The 27,545-nt window shown below is 34.4% G+C and overlaps 1 protein-coding gene across 6 annotated transcripts in view; it reads right to left on the minus strand.

Moving 5' to 3' along the window:
- Positions 1-27,545, minus strand: part of PHF3 (PHD finger protein 3) — an 86,014-nt gene that overhangs the window by 54,283 nt on the left and 4,186 nt on the right. For 3 of the 6 annotated variants that reach the window (XM_027601312.1, XM_027601317.1, XM_027601311.1), the window contains exon 2: positions 20,885-21,153. The exons of 2 other annotated variants lie outside the window; for them this stretch is intronic. In XM_027601312.1, coding sequence (XP_027457113.1) covers positions 20,885-21,128 — 244 coding nt within the window. In that variant the 5' untranslated portion in view covers positions 21,129-21,153. The remainder of the gene's footprint in view (positions 1-20,884; positions 21,154-27,545) is intronic. One more of the 6 variants, XM_027601313.1, reaches the window with a different exon arrangement.

Below are 27,545 nucleotides of genomic sequence, written 5' to 3' on the forward strand. Positions count from 1 at the left end.
CATAGGCACTATGGAAAACAGTACAGAAATTCCTCAAAATACTAAAAACAGAACTAACATATGATCCAGCAATCCCACTTCTGGGTACATATCCAAACCAAATGAAGACAGGGTATCAAAGAGATATCTGCACTCCCATGTTGCAGCATTATTCGCAATAGCCAAGATACAGAAACTGAAGTGTCCATCAATGAGTGGATGAAGATGTGGTGTCTAGATAGAGACAGACAGATAGATACACACACACACTGAAATATTATCCAGCCATGAGAAAAGAAGGAGATCCTACCATCTGGGATTACATGGATGGACCCTGAGTACTATGCTAAGTGAAATAAGTCAAGAGAAAGACAAAGACAAATACTACATGGTATCACTTATATGTGGAATCAAAAAAAAAGTCAAACTTATAGAAACAGAGTGTAAAAATGTGGATGCCAGTGGGTGGGGGAAATAGGAAGACGCTGAGGTTTGTAAAGGGTACAAACTTCCAGCTATAAAATGAATATGATCTGAGGATCTAATGTAAAACATGATGTCTATAATTGATACGACTTTATTGCATAATTGAAACTCAGTAAGAGAAGTGAAATGTTCTTAACAAAAAAAATATGAACATGAATATATCAGGTGATAATTATTAACTAGATGGGGGAATCCTTTCACAAAGTATACATGTTATCAAATCACCATGATATACACTCTAAATACCTTACAGTTTTATATGCCAATTATATATAACTCATTTCCTCTAATGGTTTTATGCGTCCATTGATGATACTTGGTGAATCATTTGTAGTAAAGTGGTGATTTTCTAATTCTATCTTTTCTTTTACATTTATTTGTTGAAATTCTTCTGGCAAAGAAAAGTTTTCCCTTATTATCTGGTTATTCTGAACTAGTTCCTCCTGAAGAGGCAGATTAAGGGGAAAGAATGAACATTTGATTATCAGTTTCCAGATCACATCCAGTGCCAGAGGTGGCAGATTATTTTTTTGGCTCTTTCCTTTTAGGTCGTCCTAATTGGTGCACAGATTTAAAAAATACATTAATTGTGTTACTTTTTTTTTTTTTTTTTAAGATTTTACTTATTTGACAGAGAGAGAGCAAGAGAGCACGCACAGGCAGAGGGAGAGGGAGAAGCAGACTCCTGGCTGAGCAGGGGGCCTGATGCAGGGCTCAATCCCAGGGTCCTGGGATCATGACCTGAGTGGAAGGCAGACACTCAGCCCACTGAGCCACCCAGGCGCCCCTACGCTTTTTTTGTTGTTGATGCTCAAATTGTCCTTTTTGTTTTATATGCTCAAATTGCCCCAGCTGTAATCAGTGAGATGGAATATTTTAAATGTATGTATTGATGTCCAGTTATATACATTTTTATAGGGAAAATTTACATACTTTGGCTTTGTTACAGAGGTAGAGTGCTTCTTAAAGTACTACTGATTTCCTTTTTTCATTCTGAGATTAAATATTAATTTTGGCCTTAGAACCATATTTTCCTGTTTTACATGTGTAATCCAGTCAATTTATTGAAAGATTTCCTGATAAGCAGCTTTACAAAAGTACATCTAATGTGTAAAAAGAAGTCATCTTGGTAACGAATCTGTTGATAGGATTTGACAGAAAAATTTTCCTAGGTTTAAGGTTTAACATTGATAGAAAAGCTTTAAATCAAATTTGATACACTGTGGTCACAGGAGAATTGTCAAATAAATGACCATGACTAATGGACAAGCAGTACTGGCTTTTTAAAAATATATTTTTAAAAAGATTTTCTTATTTGAGAGCACAAGCGGGGGGAGGGGTTAAGGGAGAGGGAGAAGCAGACTCCCCTGCTGAGCAGGGAGCCCGCCACAGGGCTTGATCCCAGGACCTCAGGATCATGACCTGAGCGTGAAAAGCAGATGCTTAACCAACTGAGCCACCCAGGCGCCCCAATATTGACTTTAATAGAGAAACACCGATGTGATGTTTTAGGAAAGTAATTATCCCATATAAGATAGTCCCCAAGAAAGAGTAGTTTTCAAATGATTTTTTTAAAAACTATTTTGGGTGGGTCATTTTCTAAAATATGTTACATAACCTTTTTTTTAATCAATATAGTGAACATGAATTTAGTAACTGTTGACTGAATTAGGAAATAAATTATTACATCATTCAATATTAGTGATATCCTTAGGTACTGTTGTAGTAGGTAGGGCTTTTGTTCCCTATGTTAATTAGACCTGAGACAAATATACTTGGAAAAAAAATTTTCTTAGTGATTTACTTTTCCTTTTTAAATAATAATGTCTTTGGAACTATTAGTGTATCTTTCTCAAGCACTGAGTATATTTTGTTAAAGCTCAGGGAAATGAGATTGTTAAAAATACACGAAATAAAAGTAAGGGAGTGCATGCTTGTAAATAAAGGTGTGTGTAACACAGACAAAGATAAACTTTATTAAAGTAGTTTTTCACTGAGGTCTGCTATTAACTTTTCCTTAGGGAGGGCTCTAGAATTAGAATCTTAACTGAAATGAACTTGATAAGGACTCACCCAGTCCAGTTTGTTCATAAGAGCCCAGAGAGACTTAGTGAAATGACAGAAAGTGTGTACTGACTTCTAAACCTACATTATGAAATGGAATGAGATATGTTTTACTATATATACTGTTGCTTCAAGGCTAAATACATAAAGTATTAATTCATGTTTTGCTCATTAAATCAAGATCTTTACCTAGGTATATTTAAGTTTATCAGGTATTTTTATGCTCTTTTCTTGTGTTTTCCAAGTTGTAATAATTCTCTTATGTGTTCTAAATTTACTGGAGTTGACAGGTTTTTTTAATTTATTTTTTAATTTCAGTGTTAACTGAGTTATAAAAAATCACCACTTTACTTCAAATGATTCTACCAAGTCTCATCAATGGATGCCTAAAACCATTAGAGGAAACGCTACTGAAGAACTAATATTTTAACGTTGCCAAAGTTCTATCTCTACAGATTACGTGCTATCTCAAGTATTTAGGAAGCACAGTTTTGGCTATTGCCAAACCCAGTAATTGAATTTACCATCGAAACGAAACATTGTTAAGACTTCTTGATGTTATATAATATTAACTACAAAGCTTCACCTATGAAGGAATCTTGCCAAAATGTTTAACCTGAATCTAATCACGCTTTTAAACCTAACTTCCAATTCGCAGGAAATAAAAGGAATAGAAAAAGCTAACTAACATCACAAAGAAACAATATTAAAAATCCAAAACTTGGGGCATTCCTAAGAAATATTTGGTCTTATTTCTTCAAAAAGCCAGTATCACTGGAAAAGAATGTGGGAGGCTTCAGAAACAGTATTAAATACAACACTTAAATCCCTTGATTTTATCTTGATTTGAACAAACCAAATGAAAATGATATTTTGTGGACAAATGGCAAACTTGAATATGGACAGAATATTACATTTAAGGGAATTATCTATTTTTTAGGTGTGCTTATGACACTGTCATGTAGAAATCCTTTTTTTTTTTTTGTAGATGCATGATGAAGTTATAAACTGATTAGATGGAAGGAGTGGGTAGATGATCCGGTACACTGATAAATGGATGCAGCCAACAGAGCAGAACATTAATAGTTGAATCGTGCTGATGGTGCACATACACCATGTGTGTATACTGTACTATTCTTCCTGTTTCAGTATGTTTTAAATTTTCAAAATACAAAGTTAAATTTTTAGAAAAAAAGAGAAGCTCGGGGCACCTGGCTAGCTCAGCTGGTAGGCAGAGATTGTGACTCTTATTCTCGAGGTTCTAAGTTTGAGCCCCACGTTGGGTACAGAGATTACTTAAAAATAAAATCTTTAAAAAGACAAAAAAGAGAAGCTCAAAATAAAATATACCCTTAATCAGGTATCTGAACAGCATACATTTGATTTATAGCCCACTTTGTTCCAAAACAGACTTAAAGTGGTCTTATAAAAGATAAACAAGCTAATATTTAAAAAGAAAAAAAAAAAAACCTAAGCAAAAGAAAAATATAAGTAAGAAACTAAGATTAAGTCAAGGATAATGTAAGTACCCAGAATGAGTTACATGTATTTACATTTTACGAAGCTTAAAAGTCAAACTTTGTCAGGTATTTATCAAAAACTCTTTAAAAAGAAAAATATGAAAAAATGGTCAGTATACATTAAAAAGGTACTGCCTCTAGCTAGTATTTGTAGATGAGTTTTGTCAGCCTTTATTTCTATGTGTATATAATGAGGATCATACTAAATTGAGTGTGTATCCTGATTTTTTTTCCTATTTTATTTTTAGGGGTTTTCCCCCAGTTTTATTGAGGTGTGATTAACAAATAAAATTGTACATATTTAAGATGTACAACATGATATTTGGGTATACCAAAAAAAAAAAGGTACTGCCTGTAAATAAAATACCATTTCAACAGATACCCTTATAACAACTTCCATTACACTTCAAGTATATACTAAACAAAATGGTCTCTTAAGGAGGTATATAGAACTGAAGGCGTGTACACACAATCTCTGTCCAGGAATGAAGTAATATTACCTACTGTTATCTAAAAACTAAAAAGAAATTAAACTTCACCGATATTTAATCAAACTGACACTAGTATCCTTGCTGAATTGTCAGTCACAACTAATCTAAAGAGAGATACCCCAAGAGAAGAGTGAGAATTCCATAAAGTTGTGGAGTTGGCACCCTTAAACCACTTGTTTGTCTTCAACATTTTGCAGTTACAGGATGTCATCAACACAGTTCTTTTTATATTTAAAAACAAAAACAAAAACAAAACCTTTATAAAGGGTGGACTGTTTACAGTAAGTTGTTTCATTAAATGGGAAAGGACCATTAAAATCTTTATACTACAGTAAGATTCTCCATTAATTCATAGCAAAGTCCTTAAGAAGTGTTATACTTGGGGCGCCTGGGTGGCTCAGATGGTTAAGAGTTGGCCTTCGGCTTGGGTCATGATCCCAGGACCCTGGGATCGAGTCCCGTGTCGGGTTCCCTGCTCAGTGCAGAGCCTGCTTCTCCCTCTCCTTCTGCCATTCCCTCTATTCCCTCTGCTTGCGTTCTCTGGCTCTCTCAGATAGAGAGATAGAGGGAGGGAGGGAGGGAGGGAGGGAGGGAGGGAGGAAAGTGTTATACTTAAGGGTGAGTTATACATTTTTTTAAAATAAGATAAATGTTTTATAAATGAGACAAGTGTTACAAGCCTTTTCTATTATAAGCAGCTGTAAGGGATAGGTCACATGAAAAAATAAGCACCCTTAATCTGTCCTTTTTAGATAAAGGTGACAATTTTAGTAATGAGTAAGAAATTGTTTTTCAAAAAGAAACTTGGGCTAACAGACTCTTAACTATAGAGGACAGACTGATGGTTACCAGAGGGAAGGTGGGCAGGGGAAATGGGTGAAATAGGGATGGGAATTGAGTGTACTTGTCATGATGAGCACTGGTGATGTATGGAATTACTGAATCACTATACTGAACACCTGAAACTAATATAACACTGTATGTTAACTATACCAGAATCAAAAGAAAGAAAAAAAAACTTGGGCTAAGAAAACTGAAGTTTAGAAATGCTTCCATTATTACATGATTTGTAACTAAAAATGAAATCTGACACCTACAAAAAACTCTTATCTGGACACTTGAGATTTTATTTATTTATTTTATTTATTTATTTATTTATTTATTTGGGAGCAAGAAAGGGAGCGCAGACAGGAGGAGGAGAAGGGGGGAAAGAATCTCAAGCCCACTCTTTGCCAAGTGCGGAGCCTCATCTCAGGATCCTGAGATCATGGACCTGAGCAGAAACCAAGAGTCAAACTCTTAATGGACTGAGCCACCCAGGCACCCCTCTTATCTGGACACTTTAAAATTTTTCCAAATAAAAAGGTTTAGTGAGTTCTGAGCTCAAATGATAAATATTTTAAAAGGTAAAAACTTCCTATTGGTTTAAAAGAATAACAGACACAGTGAAGATGGCAGAAATGTTCCCAGTTTAGTTGCAATAAAAGCCTTTGTATACCTGATAGATAGGAACAAAAACCTAGGATTATAATCTGTTATATAGAGCCTACAGTAAATTTCTTCCATTTAAATACATGTATCTTTCTTGAGTTATGGCTTTCATCCATGAGAGCCATTAAAATAAAGATCAAAATAAACTCAACTTGGAACCAAATGTATAAAACACTGTATCAAAGTGACAAGATATAATTTTCAAAAATAATTAACTATAATTAAACTGCACTCCAAAAAAGTTATTGTACAATTTATAATTTTTAAAGTGCAAATATCATTTATGTTATCTATAGCTTATTTTAAAATATCTTTATAAAAAATAAAATATCTGTTACATGTTATATAATGGACATTAATATATTGATGAACTCTCCAAAATGTCTAATAAACATGTACAGTCAAAAAGGTTTGGACACCATTATCGTAATGAAATAAAGGCTCAGATATACAAGCAGCAATTCTGACACCCATCCCTTCAGGGTGAAACAACAGAAGAATTCTCCTAAAATTTTTGAAATGAGCAATCATGATCTATGAACAAGACCTGGAATTTTATGAACTGGGACCCAAGTTCCATTAGTTGGGGGTAAAAAATAGATATACAGCCTTGGAAAGTCTTTGGTGAGTGAAGCAGAATCAACTCTGAAAACAAGCCAAGTATTCAAACCTCCCAGGATAACCTGTATGCTGAGGTCGGCTTACCAAGAAAAAGATCCTGATCTTAGCCTCTCCACAGAGTGAACTACAGAACGTGTGCTTGCAAGGGCTGGCCAAATGTTGCCCAGTATCTGTTCATCCACCCTTCCTCATGCAGAATTTCTGTCTTCTAGCTGAGTATATGGTCACCCAAAATAAAGACTACACTTTTCAACCTACCTTACTGCCAGATATGGCCACTAAGTTATGGCCACTGGAATGAAAGGAGAAATGGTACATGCAACTTTCAGGACAAAGGAAGGGGGCATACCTTCCCACTCTTTTCTCTTTTACTGACTAGAATCCAGCTTCATAGCTGGAGGAGCCATCTCAAACTATGAGGTGAACCCGAAATTAGGGATCATACATGACAGTACAAGGTAGAAGGAGCTTAGGTCCCTTACACTGTGAAGCTCCACACCAACTCTCAGTTACCTTCTGAGCTACTACTATATAACAAAATACGTTTTTCTTCATACCACTGTTATTTGGAGTTTTCTGTCACTCCCAAGCTGAACTTAATCCTAAGCCAAAAAGCCAAAAAATTTTATCAAGATGACCCAGTAAATCATAATCTATGAGAACCAAATCCATCCCAGCAACAGACTAGGGAAAGAACAGAGCCTGGAATAGGGAAAGTATTTCTGGGATCAACCAGTAGGCTGAGGATGCCTACATCTATGATTTGAGTAATTCTAGGTAATTAGGCTTTCCCAATTCTCTAATAACAGGAATCCCAGTGCCAAGGAATTATGAAATTCAATTCCTCTGGCTGGCAGGTACAACAATCACTAGGACAGGGAAGGTACGCCAGGACAGGGCCTTAAAACAAGTTACTCTCTCCAGGGTCACTAAAAGTCAGCCAAACTGTCTCATCATTGAGATCCCGTAAGAACTGCAGATGCAGCTCACACTCTTTTATCAGAATTCCTTTTGGTCAACATCCTAAAGAGATAGAAAAATCAAGAGATAGCAAAATGAGAGTTCATTATTCATTTTTCTTACCAATGGAAAAAAATGGTAAGGAAAGGGCGCCTGGGTGGCTCAGTTGGTTAAGCGACTGCCTTCGGCTCAGGTCATGATCCTGGAGTCCCGGGATCGAGTCCCACATCAGGCTCTCTGCTCAGCGGGGAGTCTGCTTCTCCCTCTGACCCTCTTCCCTCTCGTGCTCACTATCTCTCATTCTCTCTCTCTCAAACAAATAAAATCTTTAAAACAAAAAAATGGTAAGGAAAAAACTATAGGATTAATTAGACAAAGGAACAGAAGATCAAAACCAAAGCCAAGAGGGGCGCCTGGGTGGCTCAGATGGTTAAGCGTCTGCCTTCAGCTCGGGTCATGATCCCAGGGTCCTGGGATCGAGCCCCACATCGGGCTCCTGGCTCAGTGGGAAGCCTGCTTCTCTTTCTCCCTCTGCCTCTCTCCCTGCTCATGCTCTCTCTCTCTCTCTGTATCTCTGTGTCTCAAATGAATAAATAAAATCTTAAAAAAAAAAAGACTAAAAAAAAAAAAAAAAACCAAAGCCAAGAAGCATTTGCACAAGGACCCTTGATTTTCTTTTTATACCAAAATTTTTAAATTGCAAAGCAGAATTCACTACTTTAAAGATTAAAAAGCTGTTCACAAACCATCTAATGCTGATTAATAAATACGCTAAATATCAATGTTTTCACACCTAGTATATAACAAATATTCTGTGATGAGAAGTATATTTGATCAAATTGCTACCACATTAAACAGCTGTCAATTTAAGAACTCGTCTTTTAAACTGCAAAGTTTAAACTTTTAAACTTAGAACATTAGCTTTCCTGCCCAAAGAATACTACCCATCATCCACATATAATCCAGAAAACTTTTTTACCAACTATGTTAGAATGTACAAACATCCAATAACTGCAAAATCATTTGCATTAGAAAGCATTCTCTTTTAATAATATAAGTAGTTCTGGAACTGTTAAAGAGTTACCAATCATGTCTAAATTAACCAGATAAGCTTACTTTGCTTAAACTGTGACTTGAGATCACAAACAAGGTAAAAAATACATTTTGATAATAGAGTAAGCAGTTAATTCTGGAGAAAAAAAAAAAAACCTCACAGATAAAGAATGAGGCTGAAAGGGAATCAGCTAGGAAGAAAGAGGTAGGAAGGTGAGAGAAACTGAGATAATAAAATATAAGATGGTCAAAAACAAGTATATCACATATTTTCAAAATGCACCAGGATAAGGGGTTTAACAACACTTCTCTTTCATACTTCTCCACAAAACCAGGCACCAAGGTCAGGCTTACTCGATTATTCTAATTCAACAGAGAATGCGTTTAAAAAGCACATGAAAGCTAATATGAAAATCTGACCATTCCTAACCCTATTAATGAGAAAAGTAAATTCAAATTTATACATCATCAGAACAGACTCCTGTTTATGTTCTTCATTTTAACTATAATTAGGATATCTTTAATATGTGACATTATTCTCTTCAAAATACTGTGCCAGCCATATTTTATAAATTTTACATTTTTCTTTTTGAAGATTTTATTTATTTCAGAGAGACAGTACACAAGGGATGGGGGGAGACAGGCCCAGGGAGAGGGAGAAGCAGACTCCTTGCTGAGCTGGGAGCCCCATCCCAGGAACCTGAGATCATGACCTGAGCTGAAGGCAGACGGCTTAATTAACCGTCTGAGCTACCCAGGCACCCCAAATTTTATATTTTTTAAATAACAAGAATATTTCCTGTAATGAAAGTTTTTAAAATTAAGACTATACTTAGCTCTGGGAGGAGAAAAAAATACCTTGCTTTTCTGACTCAAAATACAGGAGATATTTTTCTCTTTTCTTGCTATTAAAAAGCACCACCACTAGGTCATGGTAGTCTAATCATCACAGACAGAAGTCTAGTTTTAGACTAGTTTTTCAAACTAGTAGTTTTTTAATGAGATTTATCAGATATGATGTTCCTCCTATTTAAGAAAATTAAAAACTATTAAAATAACCACAGTGTAATTAAATAATTATCAGACATCATTTTCAATAAAAATATCTAAATATAAACTTAAAATGTTTACTTCCCTAAGCTATCCCAGGCAGCTGTTCACTTAAGGAGGTATTTTTCACACTGTATTCCTGGACTGGTACTTACTGAAGATTAATTACCCGACTAATGCTTTCACCTTAATCTGAGACTCTGATTATAGGAAATAGCTTTACCAGGTAAAAAGGAATTAGACCAATTATGCTCAGAACAATTTTGGGTATTTCTCTGCTTTAGTAAATAAACTTCTAGTTAATCATCCCATGATAATTTACCTCTTTTATTAGAAGTATACATTTTGTAACTAATTACCATTCAAGATGCACTTAGACTTAATAAAGTCTATGAAAAAAGAAAAGCAAAATTAGAGAAAGGCAGTATTTTAAAGAGATGGCAGAGGACAATACCAACACTAATAGCTAAAGCTAAAAAATCTTTTTAAAACATTCACTAACTAAGGCAAATAAATATGGAGGGGAGAAAGGTACAAGGGGCAGAAGTAGAAAGAACAAGCCTAAAGAGTTCCAAAGGAATCTGGGCAGTGATAATAGTGAAAATAGCCACAAGGATTATGCAATCCTCCCATGACTAGAGGAGAACAGCAAGAATAATCGATTGGAACTAAAGAGGGTAGAATCTATTAATTTTACTCAACAAGTTGCTACTTAAAACAAGGGCTATAAAACAAAGATTAGCTATGCCAAATGATCTTCATTTATATCTGAAATATGAGGCTTCTCCTGTTCATTTATGCATTATGGAGGATCCCAAAATCATTTTCTAAGGAAAATAATGGCTCTGTCCTCCTCTGCTATGGAGGGAGAGAAGCCTCCTATTCAAACAAATACCCCCATCAGAGCTTTTAAATTTACACAATCCCATACACAGCCCTGTTTATTTATAAGGCTTATGTCTATGCATTTACAGTGGCAAAAAAAAAGGGGGGGGGGGTAATTGCATTCCCACCAGTTCTCAGACAGTATTATATAACTCACCCTCACATGAATACATTTAAAAATCTGGTGTAAGAAATGACATCCAAGTAAGGTTGTTTGAAAGACAGTGTAAAATCTAACGTAGGATTGGGTCAGACCATTCTATTAGTCCTTGTGATAGTGCTCATACTGGGATACATATTGAGTGTTGAGCCCTATGTTTATTGAGAGTATGTTGCTAAGGATTTTTTTTATGATGAGACTGAAGCGCTACCTACTGTGCTAACGAGGCACCTACTAAGAATTTTTTTTTTAAATTGCATCACACATTAGGACAAAACTTTGTGGATAAAATTTCTTTCTAGTTTTAGTGTCAGAAATAGTTTTCCTTTTCCTGGGTACTGGATTTGGTTTTACTTTAAGACACTAATTTTTCACCTTGGAATGTTTTCCTCTTCCACAATGACTGCTAGCAATCTGAGAGCCAAAACTGTGCCCCACCTGCAGCAAACATTTTATTTACTACCTTAACTTCTGGTCCCACTACCTGGCCCTACTGTTTTTCCTTTCTTTGTCCCTTCCCACCCACCCCAGTTAAAATTTACTGAACACCTACTATGTGCTAGACTAGGAACTATTCTAATGCCAGTATAAACAACATACGGTATTTAAAGCTATCTTTGCCTTCACGGAAGTAAATCATTTTTTCATATTTAATAATTAAAGTGCTTGGTAATAAGCCCTCATATTATTTCTGAACTTCAACACAGTAATGCTGAGAACTATGAAGGGTTTGGGATTTTACCCTACTTGCAAACTAAAAAACTAGCCTGTTACTGATACATGGTGTTGACAAAAGACATGAGACTACTGGGTCAGAGACAAAGAATTCTGTCATCATGGCAGAGCAAGCAGCATGACCTCGATGTTGTCAGTCCTCTTTGCCCCCCCCACCCCCAAGTTCCATAGGGGCAACAGGTGGGCCTACATAGTGGGCTGAGATACAGAAGAGGAACAGTGTGGAGAATTTATCGTTTCCATAGTAAGCAATAAGCAAACTTGCAATTTGTCTGGTGTGGGGGGGGTGAAGGAATAAATGTTATCTTAGTCTTCAAGGTTGCTTGCACAACCTTAAAAATACAATTTTTTGTATTTTTCAATATGCAACCCTAAAAAAATAGTCCGGTTTCAGACTGGTTAAGACCTTGCATTCTTGGCACACTCAGCAGGAACATTCAGGAACACACAAGACCCATGAAAGACTACCTCTCCCAGCAAGTACATGTTAAATAACTAGACTTATTAAGCAACCTCAAAATATCAGAAACGTTACTTCTATACTAAACTTAAAGCTCCATTAAAATTGAAACAGTTTTGTTTTACACAGCATTGTATATCTACGGTCTGGCACACTACCTGATATAAAATACACACTCAGTAAGTGAATAAAGCCAAAAATGACCCACTGTTAACAAAATTTCTTCAAGTTAATGTTTAACTCTTAATCAACTATAAAATGAGAAGAGGTTTGATTTTTTTTTCCTTTTATCTAACTGAATACCATCTTGAATCAGTACTCTACCTGTTGAAGAAAGTTTTACGTAGCTTGTAGTACACTTCTACCTGTTGACAATGAGTTAAAAAGCACATCCTTAGAGCAACTTTCTAATATTTACAATTGCCTAAATCACTGGCTAATGACTATCTCTCTCTAAAACACCTAGTCTTTAATAGTGAAGAGTCATATCAGGCATTCATAAATCTCTCCTACAAATCCACAAATTCTTTGAAAGGAAAAGAAGACAACTATCCCCTTTGTTCTTTTAAAAATGGAACTTAAAACAAAAAGAAAAACAAAAACAAAACAACACGCCTCATGCTACTTTTGCTGACTATGAAGCCGAATGAAATTTGGGATACAGTTTAGAGCCTTGACCAAAAGAGCACTCATGTACTTGAAGGCAAAAAAGACTGAAAATCTTTTCTAGCCTAAGTTACTATGACATACTTATTAGTGAACTTGGAAAATGAGTTAACTCTCAAAATCTCAGTTTATTTACCTATGAGATTAATAATAGTTATTTACAGCTTTTAAGGTTTTTGTAAAGAGTTAATAAGATAATGCCGGCCAAATAGTTTTGTACAGTACTTGTTACATTAACATCCACAAATACTAGCTTTTCTATCAACTTCCTTTATATATAATCCCTTACAAGAGAAAAGACCTGGGGGCTTTATAAGATACCTCTGCCTGCAAACTCCCCATGAAACCACTATCTCAAAAATCCTGAGATTAAAAGTTGTTTTCATGACAACATACATAAACTAGCACTAATAGTTCAAAGAATAATCTATCATGTTCTGAGAGTTTGGTACCTTGCTCTGATGGTTAATATTATGTGTCAACTTCATCATGCCACAGAACTTAGTTATTTATTGACATGCCTATCTAAATGTTACTGTGAATATATTTTTGATGAGATTAACATTTACACCAGTAGACTGAATAAAGCAGATTACCCTCCATAACATGGATCGGGCCCATCAAGTCAACTGAAGACCTTCAGACTCAAGATTCTTCAGACTCATGATACAACATCAATTCTTCCTATGGTCTCCAGCCTACCAGCCTACCCTGCAGATTTTAGGCTTGCTAGCCTCCACAATCACATAAACCAATTTCTTAAAATAAAACAATCTTAATTTTAATATCTCTCCCTATATCTCACACACACACACACACACACACACACACACACACACACACACACACACACACACACACACACACCCTACTGGTTTCTCTTTCTTTGGAAAAATCTGACTAATAAACCTGCAAACTCTGAGGAGTTTGTTAATAGCTTTATTACTAACAAAAAACTAGCAATTAAGATTAATACTACTAATAGGTTAAGAAATCTTAAAAGGAAGGGAACAAATGCAAACTGACCATAGAAGAAATAAAGAACAGGGTAAAATTCTACACTGACAAAGGCAAGATAACAATGGACAGGGTTCCAAAATTCTTAAGTAGGAATTACTGGTTATCAGAAATTTTATCTGATCTAATTAAAAGAGTCATTGGCTCCATATGGCCAATTTTTATCTCCTATTTCTACCTAAATCCCATTAAAATGAGAATAAAGAAATAAAAGGTAAAGCCCATAATAACAAAGAGTAAGGAGAAGCCCAAAAACAGATGAAAGATTGTAACACACTTCTGAAAGATGAAAAGAAAACTGAAGAGAAGAGATTAATGAAACAGAGCATGAAAAAGTTACAGCCTAGAGCCAAAAGGAGCTGCAACTCAAAAGGGAACAACCCCACCCAGCAAAGGGCATTGGTAGTGACTGGGTTAGAAATGAAGAATTAACTTAAGGACTAATGTGCTAAGTGGTCAAGCTCATCTTTTCTCCTGACTTCATTACCACCCACAGCAAGGCCTGCAGCCAAGCACTGAACTCCAAGCAAGAAAATCTTTTCTTAACCCTAAACTGAAACTGAATGAACAAGCTGGAGAGACTAAGACAGTTAACACCTCATGATAAAGGGCCTCTCACCCTGGTATTCAGAGGTTCCCCCAAATAACTGCAGGCTATTTAGCTAACATTCACTTATCCCACAGCAAACCTGGCATAAATTTCCAATTCTCCCAGTTTAAACATCAACAAACAACCAAAAATAACTAGACATTTGAAAAACACTTGCAACACAATGAGAAAGATCAAAATATACAAATACACAAACCAATGTGGACTATAAAGAAACTCTTACTATATCCCTATAACAACAGAATACTATTTTTAAAATGGTACGAACAGGGGCTCCTGGCTGGCTCAGGACATTACTGCTTGTGACTCTTGATCTTAGGGTTGAATTCAAGCCCCACACTGGGTATAGAGCTTACTTAATAAAATAAAATAAAAAATAAATAAATAAAATTTTTTAGAAAAATGGTACGAATGAACACAAGAGTTCTTAGAAACTGTAATATAGTTGTCAAAATTAAATATTCAAAGAGAAAATATGGCAGTGAACTTTAAAAAGACAAAAGATGGTAAAGATGCAAGAAAGTGATTAAAAAAAAAAACACCACCAACCATGGGCTCTAGAAAGAGGAAAATCTGTCTACTAGCAGTTGCAAAAAAAAAAACCAAAAAAAAAAAAAAAACAAGAAAATTTCACAGAGCTGAAGGAATCACTCTTCAAACAGAAAAGGACCACCAAGTACCCCGCAAAAATTAAATGCTAAACACCAAAAGATAAAGAAAAGATCCTAAAGCAGAGGTGCGGGGAGGGCCACCTAACAAAGGCCACCTAAAAGTCTCATACAAGAAATCAGACAACCCATCCACAATACCAGGTGCTAGAAGCTAAGAAGCAATGTCTTAAAATTTTAAGAAAAGGAGATATTCAAATTTGTTTTCTATATAAAAGCAAATTATTACTGAAATATGATGTTATAAGAAAGTTACTAAGGATGTCATCAAGAGGGCACAGATAAAGAAAATGAAATACAGGAAAACAATAGCTCTCTACTCCAGGAGCACAGTGAAGCTCAGGGATGACAGATATTCAACAGGCCTAGAGAACAGCAAATCCAGACAAGAACAAGACAAAGGACCCTGTGAGGCAGACCTCCAGAAAAAAGGTAGATTCAACAGAATCAAATGTCCAAGACCTTGAAAAGAGAAGCCTGTTTTAACAGCATAGATATGCAGGTTAAATTAAAAAAAAAAAGATTCAGTCAGCAACCCAAAGAATAAAAACTATTCTAGTCTTGATCCAAGGTTTGTATTTTGTTTTTAAGTGAAGTAAGCAATGGGTTACAGGAATAAAAATAGAGATAAATTTTAAGTAATAAATAAAAGAAAAAACTAAAAGACATTAATTAGGGATATAGTGATGAAGACATGATTTCAGATTTCTTTTTAAATTTTATTAATTTGAGAGTGAGCGAGAGTGAGTGAGCACAAGCAGGGTGGAGGGGCAGGGGGAGAGAGAGAAGCAGACTCCCCACTGAGCAGGGAGCCCGCCCAGGACCCTGGGATCATGACCTGAGCCAAAGGCAGAAGCTTAACTGACTGAGCCACCCAGGTGCCCCATGATTTCAGATTTTAAATTGAAAAGACAAAAAATTAAAGGCTCAGTCAATGCAAACTAAAATTAAAATACACTTGGTTTTATATTTAGCTCAAGCTAAGCAGAGCAAAACTCAATTGTAAAAAAAAAAAAGTGTAAATCTCATATCCCCGCGAAACTATTACTCTATTTTTGGGGAACCCCAAGTTCCTCCTTTTAGCCAAACTGTATCTCTAACTGCTACATAATGGATCCAGCTCTTTCCCATTACCTATTAAAAGGTCAAATCTCTTGCCATGTGACAAACTCTCAAGGATCTATGGCTGCTACTATAGCCTACTCGTCCCACCTTCCAGCATTTTCTCTCCTCCACTATGTTACATCTCCAATTCCACAAACTTTTGCCAATCTTTTCTTCTCTTTTTTTAAGATTATTTATTTATTTATTTATTTGACAGAGACAGAGACAGCGAGAGAGGGAACACAAGCAGGGGGAGTGGGAGAGGGAGAAGCAGGCTTCCCGCGGAGCAGGGAGCCCGATGCGGGGCTCGATCCCAGGACCCTGGGATCACGACCTGAGCCGGAGGCAGACGCTTAACGACTGAGCCACCCAGGCGTCCACCAATCTTTTCTATTTGCTCTCTTCTAAACATATCCTCTTTCACCAAAATCCCTCTAAAGTAGAACTCAAAATGATATTTAATATTAATCAATCTTAAGAAATTAAGTTTTATTCTTAAAGGGCTATGAATGTTCTTACAAGGCTGATCAGTTACTCTACCAATCAATTAACAGAATACACTTTGTCTTAAACAGTATACACTTTGTCTCAAACAATATATTTCATCTCATTTGTATAACTACTTCACTTACATGTATTAGATTTGTATTTTCTCGTTCAAATGCAATTCTCAAAAAGAAGATCAACCACACAAGAGGTTCATTGATTTTGACTTCTTGTAATGGCACAGGAAGTTAAAAAAAAAAAAAAAAACTACCAGAATAATAAACAAAAACAGTGAAAAAGGACCCCAGTGCAAATATGGAATGAATTTATATGTGTACTTGGAGCCACGCGCCTAAATAATTTGCACAAAGAGTTTGCCATCCCTGGACAAGAACAATAATTAAAATTTGAAAACAGGATTTTATTGGACCAAAGGTCCACTGTGTTTAGTTCAATGTACTGTCTGATTGGATATTTGTCTAAGAGAAGCATGAAGCCATAAAAACTTATAAACACCTTTTAAACAAATCTCAGTGATGCACTAAGACAGAAATTATTTTTTCAGGACAAGTACAACACCATTTTTCTAATATTACATAGATGAATTCTACCTCTAATGATGAAGAAGCCCCAACTATAGCGCTATGATTGAAAGTTAAAACTTGTGTCCCAAAAAAGGGACTAAATCACACTACTGCTAAGAGGCTTATAAAACCAGTCTTAACAAGTATTATGATACTTTGGTGAGAGGAAAGCAGTATAAGCTAAAATTCTTCTTAAACAAAACTGCCTAATGTCATATATTATCAATGTCATTCATGATAGGAAAGTAACTATCACATATGCATGCTAGCAGAAGTTTTCCTTTACAGTTGAAAAAAATACTTAAGTATACAATATGAATCAACTTAGCAAATAAGCAAGATACCTGTAAGAATTTAATGACTTTTTGAGTTCTTTAATCTCCAAACAGCACACTACAGGAGGGGCTTTTTTTTTTTTAATTTAGTGAATGAAGATTTTGTAAGCCATGATGTAGCCTGGAAAGAACACCTTGATATTAATGAAGGGTGCAGTAGCTATGAGTGCTATCTGAATGAAAGGCTACTCTGAATACCCATATATATACAATGTATCTGTCTTCCTGGTCTTAAGAAAATAAATCAAATTATAGCCACTTAACTTTTCAATATACCATGTAAAGAAATAATTAAATACAAGGTTTGCTTCACATTTATGAATCCTGTCATCTATGTAAAAGGGGAACATGTTTGTAAAATGATAAACTATTTCATGACACTCTATACCACCAGTTTTTCAAAAACCATTTCAATGATTTTACATATACTCTTCATGTGTTTATATAAATAATATATTTGGCATCTTGAAACTATTACGTGGGCAAATATTTTAATTTTAAGGATAACAGGATTTTTAAATACCAATAACTGGCTTGATTGAACATCAAGACCAAACATTTCCCCAACAATACTTAATGATTTTCCTTACTAGACTTAAAAAAAAAAGTTTACTGGGCAAATCTAAAAACCTATGTAAATACGGCAATATGTATATAAAGAAATACTTTAGAGTCAAAAGCATTAAAAAAGGGGGGGGGGATGACAAATCTACTGGTTATCTCCCAAAATGAAGCAATTAGCATCCTAACTCTTTTGCCTTGAACAGAGCCCTAAAAGTAATCTTCCATGTTTCTTTCCTATTTTTGTACTTGTTAAAGCTATCCTATGATTTCTGGAGACAAATGAAATGTATGCAAGCTACTCAACCATGTCAACAAAAAACTGGTCTTTAACAACTAAAGCAAATCAACTTGGTTCAGCATAGCAGAGAACAAGACATAGCAGTTACTTTGTTTGCTAGTTTTAGCACTATCTAAACCAAGGTTACAAAATAACCATAATCTATAGCTTTCATTGACATGAGTAATACTGCCAGGATCATTTCCCTGCTAAAGGTCAGTAAGGACAATTAGTAAAAACCTATGGACCCACAAACAAAACATCTGGGCAAAAACTCTGTCCTTTTTATAACAAAAAGCTGAAGTAGTAAGTGAATAGCTAAAACATATAAAAGTTGTCCATATAAGGTTTTCACTAGTTTATAATAAAATTTCTTCTTTCCAACTTTCTCTTAAATCTAAAATTATGTCAAAACAAATTCTTTTAAAATTGAAATGATTTCCATTTTGCTATCATTAGAAAATATACAGGTCTTTTACTCAACCAAATATCCCAAACCGCAGAGGGAACGTCGAAGCAATCCAGATAAATGCCCTACCTGGTGGCAAAGAAATCTCAACAATCCAAGACAGAAAGCTTTATTATTTAAAATTTCCTCTACAAATTCCCTACATACCTTAAAAACACATATACTACATACATGTTAACACAAACAATTCTGCTTCAGAACAAAGTTAACTGTAGCAATTTAAAAAAAATTTTTAGAAAAGAATTCACTTAAGTTCTTAAATAAAAAAGTTAGTTTGTAAAAGAATCACAAATGACTATTAATTAATCATACTTCAAAAAAATTGTCAAGTATCTTCAAATAACAAAAGAAATGTTCACCAAACTGAAGAGACTTTTCACATCAATAAAAACTTTTCATATCAGCAGAAATAATTTTTTTAAAAAAGGGGGACAGCAAGTAGGAATACCAGTAGTATTACTAAAGGGCTGAAATTTTATAAATAAAGTCTAACAGGATGATACATTTGCCAATTTCAGACCTAGAATAACATCCTTAAGAGGATCTATATTTCCAGTAACAAGCACATTAAGTATGCAATAAATGTTTTTCCTGAATTTGGACTGAACTGTGAAACTGTGTATACAACCAAGAACCGTCAAAAGCACTTGACAATAAAGATAATTAGGTATATTGTACTGACACAGGAACCAAAGTAAAAAACTTGAACAATGCATACATAAAACAAATTTTAAAAGCTTTGTAACATTTAGAATACAACAAAAACAATAAACCTATGCAATAACACAACACAATGTATATAATTCAGAGATACACCATTAGCAAGCAATTCAAAAGATCTCAGCATTAAAGAGTTGTTAAAATGAAAAAATTCCTAGTAGTCAAAGTGTTGAGGTCTTCAAGCAGAGTAATCTGACAGATTTATGGATGAATAGCAGGCCAGCCTAATCCAAACTTTAAATATCATTAAAATATTAGGTAGAAAATACTAAAAGGAAACAAAAACTATACTGAAAAACTACAGTGCAGAAGTCTAGAGTCATTGAAAGACAGATCGACACCACATAAACCTGTGAACTATTCTAGGGAACAGTGAGGGGAAGCCTAACTTCTCCATGTGAAGCTGATTTTCCTTTATTTAATTTTAGCTTAAGGAACAGCTAATTGCCCCAAGATTTGTTGTAATATTTGCTTTGCTTTATAAAAGAAAGCCTACATATTCTTCCACATATTAATATATCTCTGAAGTAGTAAGAATTAGTTTAGCCTTACAGAAAGTTACTATCCTCAATCAGTTACTTCAACTACAGAACCTAGAGCAGTGTTATCCAATAGAAATATAATGGAAACCACATACATAATTTTAAATTTTCAAGTAGCCACTTTAAAAAAAGGTAAAAAGATGAAATTAATTTTAATCATATATTTTATTTAACCAAAAGTATCTAAAATATCACAAATGTAACCAACATTTAAAAAACTCTGGTAAATATATTTTATATATTTTTTCATATTGAGTCTTTAAAATCTCATGTGCACTTTATAGCACATCTCAATTAAGACTGGACTCCTCTCAAGTGATTAATAGTTACGTGTGGCTAGTGGTTACTAAGTTGGACAGCACAGGTCTAGAGTTCTCAAAATGCCAAAATATCTGAAATGGAAGCACACAATATATTAAATTTGAAGGGCTGGAAGGAGCACTGAAAAAGGTCTATTCAGCAATTCCCCTTGACTCCAGCAGGCCTAGGGTAATATAATGTCCCAATTTGCCAGGAAACCCCTATATACTAGGGAGAGTCCCAATTTATACTTTTTGTCATGATGTAACTATTAACAGCACCCCTGTAATTCTCAAAAAGTATCCCCCTTTGGATAATAAATTATATGGTCATTGGTCATCCTTTCTACATCCATAATATCCTCAAAGATAATTCCACATTCCTTGGAAGAAAATTTAAAGTCTAATTCTGATGTCTAGAAAAGAAGCTCTAAATTCAAGTTAAAGAATCCTAAATTCACTACCCTCATCAAAAAAAAAAAAAGAAAAAGAAAAAAAAAGATGCTGCTGAAAATTCTTTTTATTTTAAATTGCAGACTAAAAAAAAAAAAAGAAAAAGAAAAAAGAAAAAAAAAAAGTAAGAATTACCTGTTGAACAAGGCATCTGGAAATTGGGATCATTGCTATCCAAAACAGGCAAACAGAACTGGTTACTTGCAGATCCTAGCATAGGATCCTTATCGCTGAGCATGTTCTTCAGCGAGTCCTCTAAGACATTTTGACTTGTACTAAAATCCTCACAGACTTCATTCTCCAGGTTGGATCCTAGAAATAGGGCATCATCTAAGTGTTCAGTAGGAATTAAATGATTAAATGTATCAACTATATCCATGAAGACTTCTGTGTGTCTTTCAGCCCTATAGAAAGACAAAAAAAATACCATAAGAAATAAAGCTATCAATTGATAATCACCTAAAACCAAATTATTTTAATAGTTTTGAGTCTAAGAACACACTTAGGTATTTCTGAATTGTTTAAAAAAAATCCTCTCTGTTTTTAAAATAAACATTTGGACATGTAGAACGAATCTTTACTAAATGTTTCTTTATCACACATGTAGAGTATCATTTTACCAGAAATCCTATTAAATGTTTACTCAATTCATTATTTTGAGGGGGGGAAACCTATGTATATAATCCATTAATTTGATACAGTTGAAAGAATGACATGGCTTAAACCATAAAAACCATATGTTTTTAACCATAATCTTCTCATAAATTAAGAATGACACTGCTTTTACAATAAATCCATATAGAAGAGCCAAAATCAAATTATTTAAATTATTGTCCCATACCTATTAAAACTGTAAAATAGCCTGTTTTATTTATAAAGCATTTACATTATTTAAAGAAAGGTAATATAGAGAGAAAAGGTTGTTTGCAGGGGTAGGAGGAAAAAATGGAAAGAAACTATTAATTAAACCCAACAAATCAAAACTCAAAAAACTACACATATGCAGGAGAGATGTGAACATACACGCATTTTAGTGGGGGGGGGACTCCTTTAGTATAAATTGAGATAAATGACAAGAAAACAACATAGCAGAGATTTAATTTTATTTTAGTGAGTTATGTGAGATATATACAGATGTCAAGCTAGTTACCTACTGATACTAGATACTGCTCAGAAAGGTGATCTAATGCCCTAGAAGATCCTCGATTAATCAAAAGTTGAATTATCTTCAATACCGGTTTCAGAAAAAACTGAACCAATGTATTCTGGAAGGTGGGGGGGGCGCATCAACAAAAACATCTAATAATATTCAGTTAGCTAGAAAATCAATTAACTGATAGTATCTTGGGTTCCAAAATTCCAATGATTTTTAGACTGCCTCCAAATCTACCAAAATTTCCTCAAACTGTCCTTGATTCTTTCTCCTATAAAAATGATGAAAGAAGAGGAAGTCCAAAGACACTCAACAATTTACTGGTTATATATTATATGCTGCTAAACATTTTACTTAAATTTAACACATTTATTTCCAGTAATAGGCTCTATATAGAAGATACATGTAAATAACTTGTTTTATAAAATAAAATTCATTTAAACAATTTAAATGTCTTCTCCCCAAACCAAAAAATAGCCAAGATTCAATCCCAGGTTCCAAGGCTCCATAGCCCATAGCCACACCTCTTCCTCTTTCACACTGAGCTACAAAGCTAGAAATTGACTAGATTTGACTCATCAAAGGCTCTTCTTTAAAAATAATTGTCCATAACTTTCAACAAATCAGTGGTTGCCTGGGTCCTCGGATAACAGAAGGCTAGAGTGCAAAGGGACAGGAAGATACTTTGGGAGATGATGAAAATGTCCTAAATCATGAATGTATACATACACTGAAATTCATCAACCTGTTCATTTTAAGTGGAAAGTTTATTGTAACGCAATTTAAAATCCTAAAAAAAAGGAAAGAAAATTTCCTCATTCTCACAAAAGTTAATCCCCTTCTAAACAGGATTTTACTACCTCTTCTCAAATTTTGCAATTTACTTATATTAAAATATTGATAAAACACTGAAATAAAATGTTAACTATTTGATTGATCTGCTGGTTATTTTACATGCATTCTCTAACTATACCATTAAAAGAAAATTATAGCTCACAAGGCTGACGAAAAGTCAGGAAAAGTTTTAATTCCCTAATTACCTGATTCTCAGTAACTAAGAAAGGCTCAATTATCATACATCACCAATACTTCCACCAATATGTTTTTAAGTTCAAAAAAAAATTTTTAGTATAATAAATTTCTAGTAATTAAAAATAATTTACAAAGATGTTAACTAAATGTTTACACAATCAAGTAGCTAGAACTACAGACAAATTAGTTTATCTGAATGTGCTGGAACCCAAGACTACCTCCTCTTCAAAGTTGCATCCCAATTAGTAATCTTTTCTTTCCTCAGATAAATCAAAAAGAAAAAAAGGGCAACTCCAGTTCTAAAAGCAAGTAGTTAACTTTCCTTCTTTAAAAAAAAGTATGCTGAACCTACTAAAAATGCACTCAGTCTCACAGCAACACGAGTCTGGTAAATTCTACAAACTTCACCTGAAGTCAGCCTTTCTGTTACTACTAGCTGTGTGCTTTCAAGTGATGGAGACATTCAGAGTATTGAGAAATTATGATCACACAGCTCAAACTCACAAAGCTATAGGGAAGACCAGCCCACTCAAATAGTGACCTAAATAGGCAACATATTTTTTTCAGTAACACTGCTATTAGTGAACCATCCTTACCTTAAGAGCCTGTGGCATATTTTTTAATCTCAATGGTAAACAATATTTAGTCTTTAAAGAACAATTAAAAAAAAAAGTAAAACATATTGTAAATAAGATGGGTGAACCAAACTTTCCAGTACAGGTATTTGGCCAAAACTGGTATATGACTTAAAAGGCGTGTTTTATCTGGATTTAAAGAAGAACATCAGGGAAAAAGCTTCCATGGTCAAATGTTGAGAAGGACTGGCAAAACAAAATTACATTTCTTTAATAATACCTTTAATTCATTCAACAAACATTTGCTAAGCATCTACCATTGAGACATCTTTAATATGCCAACAGAGAACAGGGTATAAAGCATCCCAAACTTAAGGGTCCCAAGAAGACAATTTTTACACAGCACATCACAAGACGAGTTTTCTTGTAAAATTGCTATAAATTAGTAAGACTGACTTTTCATAAGCAGTTGCAACTGGCTCTGGGGGCAATTCCAAAGAATTCCAAAAATGATAGTATATAGTCATCCCACAAGACTATCTTGAAAGTAACATTTAATGGAAGTATAAAGTAATTTATTTTAAAAAATCAGTTTCAAGCATTCAGTATCAAAAATAAAATAATAACATTTTATTGTTATTTCCATGCTAAACTGGAAAACAAGCTGACTGCAGGAGTATTAAGTCACTTAACATGAACGTAAAAATCTACTAAACGCAGAGTGGTAAACTGGGTTGGATCATGGAAGAAAAAAAGGACAGTAGTAGAAAAACTAGTAAAATCAAAATAAAGTCCGGAAGTTAGTTAATAGCAATGTACCAATTTTAATCTCTAGTTCTGATTAAGGCACTAGCATTATGTCAGATGTACCAATCAGGAAATTGGGATGAGGATATATACGAACTCTATACAATGTCAGCAATTTTTCTATAAGTCTAAAATTATTCCAAATAAGTTTTTTAAAACACTAACCTAAAATTAGAGAAGGGGCAGCTGGCTGGCTCAGTCAGAAGAGCAAGCGACTCTTGATCTTGGGGTCATGAGTTCCAGCCCAAAGTTGGGTGTAGAGATTATTTAAATAAACAAACTTTTAAAAAATGATATTGTTTAAAGGTTTATTTTAAAAATAATAATAAAATAGAATTAGGGGAGATACCTAGTATTGTGGATAAACAATCAGATCTAATTAAGAAAAAAAATTAAGAGTTGATTCAATACCTGTTAAGTAAACAGACTGAGTTAAACAAATTCCTATTTCTTACAATGACATTATACTTAAATGCTTCCTTATATTTGCCATTATAAGTTTAATAATTAAAACAAGGGAGCCTGGCTGGCTCAGTCAGTGGGCATCCAACTCTTGATCTCTTGGTTGTGAGTTTGAGCCCCACGCTGAGTACAGACATATTACTTAAAAATAAAATCTTCAAAGGGCACCTGAGTGGCTCAGTCAGCTAAGCGTCCAACTCTTGATTTCAGCTCAGCTCATGACCTCAAGGTTGTGAAATCAAGCCCGCATCGGGCTCTACACTGGGTGGACTCTATTTGAGATTCTCTCTGTCCCTTCCCCTCTGTCCCTCCCCTCAATAAAAAAAATAATAAAATCTTCAAAAAAATAAAGAAAAATAAAATATAACAAGCCTATCTAGGGTGTACGCTATGTGACTAATGACACGAATATACCCAATTAAATCGATACTAATAATTTGGGAATATATATATGCTAAAATCAGAAATTATTTCTCAGTTCACAGTCACAACTCATGTTTACAGACCATAAAATATATCCAACTAAGTCAGGGAATTGGATAATCCACTTAATCAGTTATCACAGGTACCTGTGAAACAAACACAATTCTCAAAATTCAAGGAACTTACAGACATATAAACAAATACAACAACATGTAAACATCACAACAAAATATGAAAGTGTCATATTGAAGGACTGACATCATCACAGAGGAAGGTGAAACTTATGAGGCCAAGAAAATCTAAGCAGCTGGATCCTCAAGGTCCAGAGGATACTCCAGGCAAAGGGAACAGCATATGCTAATTATGAATGACAGAGTTTAGTCCTAACAGACCATTTAGAAAGACTCAGAATACAATTAAAAAATAAGTATTACTACCAACATTCTGAATAAAATTTAATCTGAGTTTGAAGATATTTACCACTTTAAAATACTTATTTTATCTTAACTCACAAAAAATTATACTGCAGCCAAATTTAGTTTATGCTGAAAAAAAACCAGCATGTATTTTTCCATGTATGACTAGAAAGCAGAAAGATTTAGAAAGCACCAACAGCACACACACACAAAATTACACTTCTACAAAAATCCCCTTTAAATTAAGAGTACATTAAAATTATCTCAACTTTTCAGAAGCATCTTCAAAGTAAAACTACGTATTCTATCATGTTACCTCCTTAAAAAAAAAAAAAAATATATATATATATATATATATCTAAGCCTAACAATAAATCACTAAAGCTATCAAAGGCCCTAAGAGGTTATCCCATGATGAAGCTCTGTCTCATACAGTCTGTCTCATACAGTCTATATTTGTGTGTAAGTGTATGGGGATGGCATGGGGGGTACAAATATATTCAGGAGATTATAAAATCTATGATGAAAACTTAGAGTAATAGTGATGGGGGGAGGAGAGTTTCTATATACAATGCTAAATGAAGATCTTATTACAGGGCAACATGTAAGCCAAAAACTGGAAAGAGAGAGTGATCCATACAAAAATGGGGAAAAGCAATCCAGGCAAAGATCTAAATGCAAAGCCTGGAAATGGAAACTTGGTGCCTTCCAGCCCCTATACTACAGTTTAAATTAAGCCATCAATTCATTAGTCATGCTTACCATAAACAAATTTCTAATAGGCAATAAAATAAAAGAATAAAAAACAAAAAAATAAAAAAAAAATAAAAGTACCACTAATGGTGACGAAAAACGTAAAATGACGTGCTCTAATTTCACACCAGGCAATGTTCTACATGCTTTACATCAGTAATTCTCAATCAGAGGTGATTATGCCCCTCTAGAGGACATTTGGCCATCGCAACTGAAGGGCAGGCTACCGGCACCTAGTAAATATACTACAATGCACTAGGAAAGCCCCACAACAAAGAATTATCCAGCCAGAAAACTGCTAAAGTTAAGAAACTCTGCTCTATATTTATTAATTTAATCCTCACAACAATGCTATATTATAATCCAGTAAACAAAGGAAGAAACAAATGAAGGAAGGAAGAAATTAATTGGGATCAAGGAGATTAAATTACTTGTAGTAAGTGGTGTTGAAATCTGAACCCAGAAAATTTCATTCGAGAATCAATGCACTTACCACTACCCTATAATATCTGTTTATAAAGTAAAATGCATTGAATATTTATTATGTGTCAAGCACTATACTAAAGCTAAATGCATGTCATTTAATCTTCACAACCACACAATTAGTAAGGTACTATCATTATTCTCAAGTCATAAGAGTGGGGCTAAAGCTTAGCGAAGTTACACCCAATATTATAGAATAAGTAAGTGACAGGGCTGGGACTCAATTCTGCTCTGAGACAAAGGTCAGTTCTTAACCACCATAATATAACAACATTAAGGATGAATAATAAATTATCCTTCCACGATAGAGGTAAGGAAAATCACTAAATGGTTAAACCATGTGGTATGACACAATTCTAGAAGTATAATTCTATAGAGCAACACAACCTCATCAACTGCTCTAAACACACACATCAAATTCTACTCCAGTTTCACTGGTTAGAATCTGTAAGAAGCACCAAGGTTCATAACTTTTCTGAATTTATCAGGTAAAAGAATATAAGAACCCAAGGTGTCTGCCATACTAAGACTAAAGCTGACCTAAGAATCTAGAAAAAGAACTATCAAGTACAAGTTGAAACTGGCAAAAGCAGAATCACACTAGCCAACTGTACTGAGTTAACTTCAAAGTTTATAACTATATCCTATTGATATTATGGAAAGCATTAGCAGTTTGGATTAACCACAGAAAC

Source organism: Zalophus californianus, chromosome 7, assembly GCF_009762305.2.
Source record: "Zalophus californianus isolate mZalCal1 chromosome 7, mZalCal1.pri.v2, whole genome shotgun sequence".
Classification (NCBI taxonomy): domain Eukaryota; kingdom Metazoa; phylum Chordata; class Mammalia; order Carnivora; family Otariidae; genus Zalophus; species Zalophus californianus.